This window comes from Scyliorhinus torazame, chromosome 15 (genome assembly GCF_047496885.1).
Source record: "Scyliorhinus torazame isolate Kashiwa2021f chromosome 15, sScyTor2.1, whole genome shotgun sequence".
NCBI classification, from domain to species: domain Eukaryota; kingdom Metazoa; phylum Chordata; class Chondrichthyes; order Carcharhiniformes; family Scyliorhinidae; genus Scyliorhinus; species Scyliorhinus torazame.
The window spans coordinates 102,840,977-102,853,231 of NC_092721.1; the positions used below are offsets into that span (position 1 = coordinate 102,840,977).

General features: G+C 50.6%; 1 protein-coding gene across 1 annotated transcript in view; it reads left to right on the forward strand.

Annotated features, from left to right (window-relative positions):
* LOC140391319 (phosphatidylinositol-binding clathrin assembly protein-like) overlaps window positions 1-12,255 on the forward strand; it is a 170,281-nt gene that overhangs the window by 122,138 nt on the left and 35,888 nt on the right. Inside the window, exons 13-14 of the mRNA XM_072475910.1 lie at window positions 510-656; window positions 783-866. Coding sequence (XP_072332011.1) covers window positions 510-656; window positions 783-866 — 231 coding nt within the window. The remainder of the gene's footprint in view (window positions 1-509; window positions 657-782; window positions 867-12,255) is intronic.

Genomic DNA, 12,255 nt, shown 5'->3' on the forward strand with positions numbered 1-12,255 from the left:
TAATTGTTTATTAAGGGTGGATAGCAATTGACTTGTTTCATCTAATGGTCTTTGTGTGAGGTTTTGGAATTCCTATTGCTGGTCGTGCATGATGTTGAAACCAAGTACAAAGAACTGTAAACATAGAGTTTAAACTAATGTTTGTGTGTTTGGATATTGCATGAAACAATCTTAAAGGATATTTGTTTGCATGTACAATTTGAAACCACCGATTAAGAGGGATATAGTATATACATATACATAAGCTTTACAGATGGACTGTACAAAACAATACTTCATTGAATTGATAAAAATGGGAAAGAAATTTGACACAAATTGAAATATTCAAGTAATGGCAAATAGTGTCACAAATTTAACAAGAACAAGGTTTCACATTAGCAATCAACTGGTCGAACCCTTCTCACACTGAAAATATATCCCTTGACTAAATTGTTTTCTGTCTTGTGACTTGATTGTTTCTTTGCTTTTCCTTGTTTTGTTTCTGCTTTCTTTACTGTTGCTGTTTATAGATCCTTTCTCCTCTTCTGGTGCTGGTGATGAAGCCATTCCAAGCTTAAACCCTTTTCTTACGAAAGCTGATGAAGTTCTAAATACCACTGTCGCCTTCTCAGATGGTGTCACCTTTACTTCTAGGACGCATAGCCATGAAATGTTTGGTAAAGCCCTAACTATTTAGTTATATTTTCTATCAGGACCAGTTAAAATTTGCTTAATTATTGAAACTTGTTTCAGTATTTCAAGAATTTGAATCTATGAACACATGCAATTTCTTGATTCTCCAGATCATTTCAATCCTTTTACTGAGCCAAGTTCTTCTGTTGCCACAAAATATGAATACACTCCTCGGCTAGACCGTTTTGTCTCAGGTACTCCGATGGAACGTTTTTCCACTACAATATCTATGTTTTCTCAAATCCGAAAACATAGCGCAGTAGTTTTTGAAAGTTATAACAGAAATGAATTTTTAAAATTAAAAATAAAGTAACTGAGCTAGGTCTCTTCCTTTTCTGGTAATCCAACTTGTACAGCAATGATTCTGCACTGTTCTAAGCATTTAAATTTTTATGCAAAGTGTACAATTTTGTTCAAGTAGGTCAGTTCTTAAGAATTAGTCCAGTTTAGTCACGTTGGTTGGATTGTTAATTCATTATTCATCTATCTTTCATTGCATTTATCCACCAATAGTATTGGTGTCTTACAGGAGTTGATGTCCTAGAGTTTTACATTGGATCAGTTTTTGAGTGCTTTATCAAAACTGCATGATAATATTGTGTTTTCTAGAAAAGAACCTTGTAGTCTACATGCAGGTTGTTTTGCAGTGTGCATGTCTAAGGAACAAACTGCAGTAATAGCATCTTTGCATCACTTTTATTCCAACAAATTGCATGTCCTAGGTATGCTATACATGCCATTTGATGTAGAAATTGGACATTTCACTCCTGCATACTGGATGATTATTGGAGGGGTTGCACTCAGAAAGGCATTGTTATACGTATAGTATGGTCAAGCCCCTGCCTTCAACCATTCTGATCAGCATCTGGGAAATCGCAGGAAAATGATTGCTCTCAGGATTCTGGAACACCCGGGTGCAGATTTTCACATGTGCGGGTTCACAGATGAATTCCCGGCTGTGCAAACCCGACTGTGACAATGGCTGCCTGCAGGTCAGACTTTGGATCTGGGGTGGGCTGGATTGGAAGTTGGACCTGCAGACCCTGGAGTGGGTGCAGAGTAGGGCTGAGAGGAGAGGAGGGCTGAGGAAAGGAGGGCCTGCCTTTGTGCTCTGGCATTGTGCCAAATTAAATAAAAAAAATAAAAAAATAAACAGCAATCCCAGCACTCCCATGCTATCCTGTGCTCCTTTACCCTTACTCCTTCCATGCCACATGGAACATACAGTGCAGAAGGAGGCCATTCGGCCCATCGAGTCTGCACTGACCCACTTAAGCCCTCACTTCCACCCTATCCCCATAACCCAATAACCCTTCCTAACCTTTTTTGGACACTAAGGGCAATTTATCATGGCCAATTCACCTAACCTGCGCATCTTTGGACTGTGGGAGGAAACCGGAGCACCCGGAGGAAACTCACACACACACACACGGGGAGAACGTGCAGACTCCGCACGGACAGTGACCCAGCAGGGAATCGAACCTGGCATCCTGGCGCTGTGAAGCCACAGTGCTAGCCATTTGTGCTACCGTGCTGCCCACATATCAGCTCCTTGATGGCACCAATGAGTTTATGCATTTTTTTTTACACACAATTATGTTTACCTTTAACAATCCCAAAGGGTGCCGTACCTCTCCCAAAGGGTGCATTACCGCTCCAAATGTATCACGGGATGAGCCCCAAAGACCGTACCTCTCTGGCTATCCATATGACTCCACCAAGTTTGGGCCTCTTACCTGGTACAATCTGCACTCTCTGAGTTTCACACTCCTGGCTTACAAAATCTCACTTCAACTGAGACAGCTGCTGAATTAAATCACCAGCTGCTCCGTAAATGATAGGTGCCTGAACTTCGGCCCGATTCCTGCCAATGTGGGAATGGAACGTTCCATTCCGTGGCTCTTTGACGTGGCGACTATATGGACCCCAGGCTCTTACTTTGTAGTTACTGGAGAACAAGGAGCTCTTTCAGCATGCTGCTTGATGCCCATCTTGTAACTAAAGCAAGAATTGTCTTCTCACTGTAAATTAGCCATTTGGGAAAAATGATTTAAGCCACTGTCTAGAACTGGAGAAATACCAATTTGGAGGCTCACTCAGCACAACCGTGAAAGCACTTCCCAGGTGGTGAAAGCAAGCCAGCTTGTCTGTCCCACAAGTGGGGAAGAGGATTAATTCCATGTAAGAGACAGCTGATAAACAGGGCTGTCCTGTTTCACCACATGTCCAAATCCCAAATAGCAAGAAAACAATCCCTTTTACTCCAAACTGTATTTTCAGTGCAAGTGCTATCCTGAAAAGAATGTTTGTTTATAGTAGAAATGTATTGTTCCTTTTTTTATTCGTCTTCATGGGATTTGGGGCATTGCTGGCAAGGCCAGCATTTGTTGCCCATCCCTAATTGCCCTTAAACCTAATGGCTTGCTAGACCATTTTAGAAGGCAATTGGGAGTCAACTACATTACTGCAGATGTGCAGCCGCATGTCTGCCAGAGCAGGTAAGGATGGTACATTTCTTTCCCTGAAGAACCAGCTGAAGTTTTACAACAATTGGTGATAGTTTCATGGTCACCGTTACTGAGACTAGCTTTATATCCTATATTTTATTAATTGAGTTTTAAACTCCAGCAGCTGTCGTGGTAGGTCTTGAATCCAAGACCTCGGAGCATTAAGATGGGTCTCTGGATTACTAATTTGGATTATTAGAAGCACCCTGAGATTAACTGTACGGTGACTTCTTAAAATTTATGTGAATGTGAACAATATAAAATGTTTAAAAAGATATTACTGTGACAATCTTGGATATTTTTTTAATAGATGGTTAGTTTATCCCTGACACCAGAAATATTGATTACATAAATTCCCAGAATAACTCTGAGGGTGTTTCTCATTTTGTTGTTCTTGAGCTTAGATGAACTTTTAATTTTCCACCAGACTTTTTGTTTTCTTAAAAAGAGACACTCCTGAATGTTTGGACAAATACTTTGCAGTTGAGTTTCATTTTATGCTGACTAGCATTGCATTTTGAATTTTATTATTGTTATAAGGTCTGACATTTTTGTAAAAGTCATCATAGAGGAATTGGAATTGAGCGCACAATGTATGCTGAAGGCTTGCATTGTCAGGGGTACAATCTTTAGTTAATATGTTACATATTCCTTCATCATCATCACCAACTCTTTAAAAAAAAATCCTTGACCCATCCATCATCACCATATCCATCATCACCCTATCTGCAACCTCACTTTCCCTGCCAGGCTCTTCTACCATGCTGCTTGTATGCTCATCTCTCCCAAATTTTCTTGGTTAGGTTTCTCCTGTCCAATTTCTGCTTTGTCATGGCATTGAAACGTGTAAAGAAATTCTACCCCACAATTTCTCTGGAGTCGCTGATTCCACAACTAAGGAAACCTTTATTATTTGACCACTTCAATCTCACATTGGGCCTATCTACTGCAAGGGAAATGGCCCAAGCATCACAAACCGCTGAGTATAGCAATGATTTCTCACCCCTAGTACCATCCTGGTGAAGGTGTCTGAAACTGCACACCATACACAGACTTAATCAAATTGAAAGTAAAGGAGTACAATGCTGCATGGATTAGTGGTTGAGGGAAGATTGGGAATTTCTTTTTAGAAACCAGCAAAGGATGATTTAAAAGAATGGAGGGAGAAATTTGAGACTGAAAGGAAACCAGCAAGAAGCCGTGGAAGCTTCTGCATTTATGTTAAAAGGAAAAGAGTAGCTGAAATAAGTTTGGAGGTTGAAACTGGGGAATTAATGAGAAACAAGGAAGTGGCAGAGACATTCACAGTCGAAGGCACAAAAAGGCATTTCAAGAATAGTAGAAAATCAAAGGGGGAAGATGTTAAAAACAATCACCATGAGAGGAAAAAGCACTGAGAATTAATGGGATTGGAGACCGACCAGTCTCCGAGACCTGATGGCCTGTATCCTAGGACTTTACAATAAGTGGCAGCAGAGATAGTGGATGCATTGTTATAATCTTTCAAAATTGTCGAGGTGTGTCCACTTCTATGAATTCAAAGTGGTTAGAATATGTTATTTCTGTGATCTCTTTTGTTGATGTCTTGGTGTTTATTTGCACAAGATATAGAGGTGTGAAATGTTTGAAGCCTCTGTTACTAAAACTACAATTGGCATGTCTGATTCAATATTCAATCTTTAGTGTTATGGACACGCTGCTGCTCCCCCCCCCCCCCCCCCCCCCCCCCCCCCCCCCCCAAGAAGATTAGTGAATTTTCTTTTAGTTTCCCACATGCCATTGTTACTGTATGGCTTATTGGTTCGCTACATATTATATACTGGGTGAATGGGTATGGAAGGACTTTGAGTTAGAATGGAGGCAGTAAGGGGCCATGGGCCATTAGTTGGCATGGAGAGAACAAGAGGCCATGGGGGTGTGGGATGTGGGTGGGGGATATTGCTGAGGGTGTAAGGGGTGAGGGCAAGAGGACTTCATAGCTTTTAATACAACCTAAATGAAGTCCCAGAGAGCATAGTTGGGTCACCGTGTTACTCAGCTGTGGCTCCAATCTTTGGAAGTTTTCTGACTCGAGCTTTCCACCTTAGTGGCAAAAAGCTAGCCCAAAGAGTCTGCAAGGATACTTGACTGGGAAAATGTGAAGTTGTCCACTTTGGCAGTAAAATTAGCAAAGCATGATATTTAAATTGAGAGAGGCTGTAGAATGTTGGGGGACAGAGGAATCTGGGTGTCTTTGTACACAAAACTATGAAACTCCGCTTGGTTGAGGGGCCTAGATAGGATAGACTAGAAAGACTTGATTCCCTTAGCGGAAGGACCAGTTACCTGGGGTCATCGATTTAAGGTGATTGGTAGAAGGATTAGAGGGTACATGAGGAAAAGCTTTTCACCCAGAGGCTTGTGGAATTCATTGCCCAAGTTGGTGGTTGAGGCTGTAACACTCAACTCATTTAAAAGGTACCTGGATCTGCACCTAAAGTGCTGTAACTTGTAAGAATTAGGAGGCAAATATCAGCCTTTATTGCAAGATGCTGGAGTATAAAAGTAGGGAAGTATTACTACAACTGCTTTAGGGCCTTGGTGAGACCATACCTAGAGTATTGTGTACAGACGTTTTCTTTGAGGGTCATTAGACTTTGGCATTCACTTCCTAAGAGAGCAGTGGAGGCCCCGTCATTGAATTTATTCAAGGCTGAGTTAAATAGATTTTTAATTAACAAGGGAGTCTAGGGTTATGGGGAGCAGGCAGGAAGATGTCCACAATTGGAGTAGCCATGGTCATATTGAATACCTGAGCTGACTGGCCTACTCTTGCTCCTATTTCTTTTAATCTTATGATCTAATCACCCCCATTTAGAAATTTATCACAGCATCTTTCTGCTATACTCTGTCCTTAGATTGAAAACCTCAAGCATTTCTGGCCTTTTGAATGGCCTTATCGACACAACTCATTTTCAAGGAATTTTGTATTTGCAACCCTCTTACCTCCTTAGTGCGAATTACGTCAACAACTTCTTGCTTCATTGCAAGTGCCTCTTATTTATCTGTTACGTCTGTCAGTCTTTTGATGTCCACCCTTTTTGTCAAGTGCTCTCAGAGGACTACCATTACTACTGATATGGATGCGAAATAGTTAATCCTTAGCAATAGTTTTTCCTCTGCCTCCTATTACATCCAGAGTCCCATCAGCATATTATTGTTGGTACCCATCTTTTCCATATCTACAAATTACCCTTTGGTGATGACAACTGCAGACATAGGGTTGACTTTCACATGTACATTGAAATTGTCCAGCTGGGCCACTCTCGACCTTCCAATTGTTTTTGTGGTTTTTGGAGTACTTTTAAAAAGATCCAAGGGATGTGGGCGTGGCTGGTTGGGTCAGTATATATTGCCCATTTAAGAGGATGTTTGAGAGTCAACTCCATTGCTGTGGATCTGGAGTCACATGTAGACCAGACCAGATAAGGATGACAGACCTCCTCCACTAAAGGGCCTTAGTGAATCAGATAGTTTTTCTTTTACGATAACCAACAGATATTTTTATTGAATTCCAATTTCACCATCTGCTGTGTGTGGATTTGAATCTGGATCCTCCGATTTTGCTCTGGATTTCTAGTCCAGTGACAATGCCACAACACCACTGCCTCCCCACAGACGTGTGCAGTCATCCAATCCTGAATGAATCAAAGCTTTTTAAAAAAAAATTTCAAGTACCCAATTCTTTTTTTCCAATTAAGGGACAATTTAGTGTGGCCAATCCACCTACCCTGCACATCTTTGGGATGTGGGGGTGCGACCCACTCAGATGCTGGGAAAATGTGCAAACGCCACACGGACAGTGACCCGGGATCAAACCTGGGTCCTCGGTGCTGTGAGGCTGCAGTGCTAACCACTGCACCACCGTGCTGCTCCTGAATCAAAGGCTTCACGGGGAGCAGCACGGTAGCACAAGTGGATAGCACTGTGGCTTCACAGCGCCAGGGTCCCAGGTTCGATTCCCTCCTGGGTCACTGTCTGTGTGGAGTCTGCACGTTCTCCCCGTGTCTGCATGGCTTTCCTCCGGGTGCTCCGGTTTCCTCCCACAGTCCAAAGATGTGCAGATTAGGTGGATTGGCCATGATACATTGCCCTTAGTGACCAAAAAGGTTAGGAGGGGTTATTGGGTTACGGGGGTAGGGTGGAAGTGAGGGCTTAAGTGGGTCAGTGCAGACTAGATGGGCCGAATGGCCTCCTTCTGCACTGTACTATGTTCTTGAAGCTTATCCAGTGTTTCATTTAAATCCATTTACCTGTCTTATAAATTCTCCCATGACTTTGCTCTACATTTACAGTTCTAATTTTTTCCAGCCATATATAGCACCTGAATGCTCCATTGTTCTGAATCATAGAACATTACAGCGCAGTACAGGCCCATCGGCCCTCGATGTTGCTCCGACCTGTGAAACCACTCTAAAGCACATCTACACTATTCCCTTATCGTCCATATGTCTATCCAATGACCATTTGAATGCCCTTAGTGTTGGCGAGTCCACTACTGTTGCAGGCAGGGCATTCCACGCCCTTACTACTCTCTGAGTAAAGAACCTACCTCTGACATCTGTCTTCTATCTATCTCCCCTCAATTTAAAGCTATGTCCCCTCGTGCTAGACATCACCATCCGAGGTAATCGTCTATCGTTTTGTCCTTCAAGCGCTCTGTATCATTGTTGGCCTAGCCTTTAGCTGGCTTCGTGCTTTTGGAGCACCAAGAAGGCATACAGCATGCTTGCCTTCATCGGACGGGGTATTGAGTACAAGAGTCGGCAGGTCATGTTACAGTTGTATAGGACTTTGGTGAGGCCACATTTGGAATACTGCGTGCAGTTCTGGTCGCCACATTACCAGAAGGATGTGGATGCTTTAAAGAGGGTGCAGAGGAGGTCCACCAGGATGTTGCCTGGTATGGAGGGTGCTAGCTATGAAGAAAGGTTGAGTGGATTAGGATTGTTTTCGTTGGAAAGACGGAGGTTGAGGGGGGACCTGATTGAGGTCTAAAAAATTCAGAGGTATGGACTGGGTGGATAGCAACAAGCTTCTTCCAAGAGTGGGGGTGTCAATTCCAAGGGGTCACGATTTCAAGGTGAGAGGGGGAAAGTTTAAGGGAGATGTGCGTGGAAAGTTTTTTACTCAGAGGGTGGTGGGTGCCTGGAACGCTTTGCCAGCGGAGGTGATAGAGGCGGGCACGATAGCATCATTCAAGATGCATCTAGACAGATATATGAACGGGCGGGGAACAGAGGGAAGTAGATCCTTGGAAAATAGGCGACAGGTTTAGATAAAGGATCTGGATCGGCGTAGGCTGGGAGGGCTGAAGGGCCTGTTCCTGTGCTGTAATTTTCTTTGTCCTTTGTTCTTATACAAAAACCCTCCCTTTTTTAAAAAAAAAACCTGTTCCACCATACTCTAACCTACATTTGATCACTTATTTTACTTCACAGCTTGATTTTCTTCTTCATTACACTTATTTCTGCTGCACCTTGGAGATTTTTTTGTGTTAAAGTTATTTATATGAAAGTGATAACTAATGGGAACAGAGAATTTCATGTAGCCAACATTCTTCCCTCAACCAGAAAAAACAAAAAATCGTGAACCGGACATGGTGAAATCTGTTCTGCCAACAAACAAACAGGTGTCTAAATTTTAATCTCTCGCGTATGTTCCCTCTCTCCCCCTCTCACGTTCACTCTCTCGCTCTCTAGCACGCGCTATCATGTACTCGCCCACTCTTGCCTGCACACTCGCCCCTTCACGTGCTTGACATCTCGCCCTCGCTCTTTCTCTCTCTTGGCCCCACTCGCTCTTTCTCTCTCTTGGCCCCACTCGCTCTTTTCTCTCTCTTGGCCCCGCTCGCTCCTTTCTCTCTCTTGCCCTGCTCGGTCACCCCCGCTCGCTCTCTCTCGCTCTCGCTCGTCCCCGCTCGCGCTCTCTCTCTCTCTCTCTCGCGCCCCCCTCGATCGCCCCCGCTCTCTCGCTCTCTCTCTCTCACCCTCGTTCTCTCTCTCGCTCTCTCTCTCGCCCTCCCTCGCTCGCTCTCTCTATCACCCTCCCTTGCTCGCTCTCTCTATCGCCCTCCCTCGCTCCCTCTCCCTCTCGCCCTCACTCCCTCTCCCTCTCGCCCTCGCTCTCCCTCTCGCCCTCGCTCGCTCTCCCTCTCGCCCTCGCTCGCTCTCCCTCTCGCCCTCGCTCTCCCACTCTCGCCCTCGCTCTCCCTCTCGCCCTCGCTCTCCCTCTCGCTCTCCCTCTCGCCCTCTCTCTCCCTTTCGCCCTCGCTCTCCCTCTCGCCCTCGCTCGCTCTCCCTCTCGCCCTCGCTCGCTCTCCCTCTCGCCCTCGCTCGCTCTCCCTCTCGCCCTCGCTCGCTCTCCCTCTCGCCCTCGCTCGCTCTCCCTCTCGCCCTCGCTCGCTCTCCCTCTCGCCCTCGCTCGCTCTCCCTCTCGCCCTCGCTCGCTCTCCCTCTCGCCCTCGCTCGCTCTCCCTCTCGCCCTCGCTCGCTCTCCCTCTCGCATCTCGCTCGCTCTCGCATCTCGCATCTCGCTCGCTCTCGCATCTCGCTCGCTCTCCCTCTCGCATCTCGCTCGCTCTCCCTCTCGCCCTCGCTCGCTCTCCCTCTCGCCCTCGCTCGCTCTCCCTCTCGCCCTCGCTCGCTCTCCCTCTCGCCCTCGCTCGCTCTCCCTCTCGCCCTCGCTCTCTCGCCCTCGCTTGCTCCTTCTCTCGCCCCCGCTCTCTCTCTCTCGACCCGCTCTCTCTCTCTCGACCCGCTCTCTCTCTCTCGACCCGCTCGCTCTCTCTCGCCCCCGCTCGCTCTCTCTCGCCCCCGCTCGCTCGCTCTCGCCCCCGCTCGCTCGCTCTCGCCCCCGCTCGCTCGCTCTCGCCCCCGCTCGCTCGCTCTCGCCCCCGCTCGCTCGCTCTCGCCCCCGCTCGCTCGCTCTCGCCCCCGCTCGCTCGCTCTCGCCCCCGCTCGCTCGCTCTCGCCCCCGCTCGCTCGCTCTCGCCCCCGCTCGCTCGCTCTCGCCCCCGCTCGCTCGCTCTCGCCCCCGCTCGCTCGCTCTCGCCCCCGCTCGCTCGCTCTCGCCCCCGCTCGCTCGCTCTCGCCCCCGCTCGCTCGCTCTCGCCCCCGCTCGCTCGCTCTCGCCCCCGCTCGCTCGCTCTCGCCCCCGCTCGCTCGCTCTCGCCCCCGCTCGCTCGCTCTCGCCCCCGCTCGCTCGCTCTCGCCCCCGCTCGCTCGCTCTCGCCCCCGCTCGCTCGCTCTCGCCCCCGCTCGCTCGCTCTCGCCCCCGCTCGCTCGCTCTCGCCCCCCGCTCGCTCGCTCGCGCTTGCTCTCGCTCTCGCCCTCCCTCGCTTGCTCTCGCTCTCGCCCTCCCTCGCTTGCTCTCGCTCTCGCCCTCCCTCGCTTGCTCTCGCTCTCGCCCTCCCTCGCTTGCTCTCGCTCTCGCCCTCCCTCGCTCGCTCTCGCTCTCGCCCTCCCTCGCTCGCTCTCGCCCTCCCTCGCTCGCTCTCGCTCTCTCGCCCTCTCTCGCTCGCTCTCGCCCCCCGCTCGCTCGCTCTCGCCCCCGCTCGCTCGCTCTCGCCCCCGCTCGCTCGCTCTCGCCCCCCGCTCGCTCGCTCTCGCCCCCGCTCGCTCGCTCTCGCCCCCGCTCGCTCGCTCTCGCCCCCGCTCGCTCGCTCTCGCCCCCCGCTCGCTCGCTCTCGCCCCCGCTCGCTCGCTCTCGCCCCCGCTCGCTCGCTCTCGCCCCCCGCTCGCTCGCTCTCGCCCCCGCTCGCTCGCTCTCGCCCCCGCTCGCTCGCTCTCGCCCCCCCGCTCCCGCTCGCTCTCGCCCCCGCTCCCGCTCGCTCTCGCCCCCGCTCCCGCTCGCTCGCTCTCGCCCCCGCTCCCGCTCGCTCGCTCTCGCCCCCGCTCCCGCTCGCTCGCTCTCCGCCCCCCGCTCCCGCTCGCTCGCTCTCGCCCCCGCTCCCGCTCGCTCGCTCTCGCCCCCGCTCCCGCTCGCTCGCTCTCGCCACCGCTCCCGCTCGCTCGCTCTCGCCACCGCTCCCCGCTCGCTCGCTCTCGCCACCGCTCCCGCTCGCTCGCTCTCCGCCACCGCTCCCGCTCTCTCTCTCTCGCTCCCGCTCCCGCTCTCTCTCTCTCGCTCCCGCTCCCTCTCTCTCTCTCTCTCGCTCCCGCTCCCTCTCTCTCTCGCCCCCGCTCCTGCTCTCTCTCTCTCGCCCCCGCTCCCGCTCTCTCTCTCTCGCCCCCCGCTCCGCTCTCTCTCTCTCTCGCCCCCCGCTCCGCTCTCTCTCGCTCCCCGCTCTCTCTCTCTCGCTCCCGCTCTCTCTCTCTCGCCCCCGCTCCCGCTCTCTCTCTCTCGCTCCCGCTCCCGCTCTCTCTCTCTCGCCCCCGCTCCCGCTCTCTCTCTCTCGCCCCCGCTCCCGCTCTCTCTCTCTCGCCCCCCGCTCCCGCTCTCTCTCTCTCGCTCCCGCTCTCTCTCTCTCGCCCCCGCTCCCGCTCTCTCTCTCTCGCCCCCGCTCCCGCTCTCTCTCGCCCCCGCTCCCGCTCTCTCTCTCTCGCTCCCGCTCTCTCTCTCTCGCCCCCGCTCCCGCAATCTCTCTCTCGCCCCCGCTCCCGCTCTCTTTCTCTCGCCCCCGCTCCCGCTCTCTCTCGCCCCCGCTCCCCGCTCTCTCTCTCTCGCTCCCGCTCTCTCTCTCTCGCCCCCGCTCCCGCAATCTCTCTCTCGCCCCCGCTCCCGCTCTCTCTCCCCCGCTCCCGCTCTCTCTCTCTCGCCCCCGCTCCCGCTCTCTCTCTCTCGCCCCCGCTCCCGCTCTCTCTCACTCGCTCTCTCTCTCTCTCTCTCTCTCTCTCGCCCCCGCGCTCTCTCTCTCTCTCTCTCTCTCTCTCTCTCTCTCCTCTCGCCCCCCCGCTCGCTCGCTCTCGCTCCCACTTTCTCTCTCTCGCTCCCACTCTCTCTCTCTCTCTCTCGCCCCCTCTCTCTCTCTCTCTCTCCGCCCCCGCTCTCTCTCTCTCTCTCTCTCTCTCGCCCCCCGCTCGCTCTCGCTCTCCCC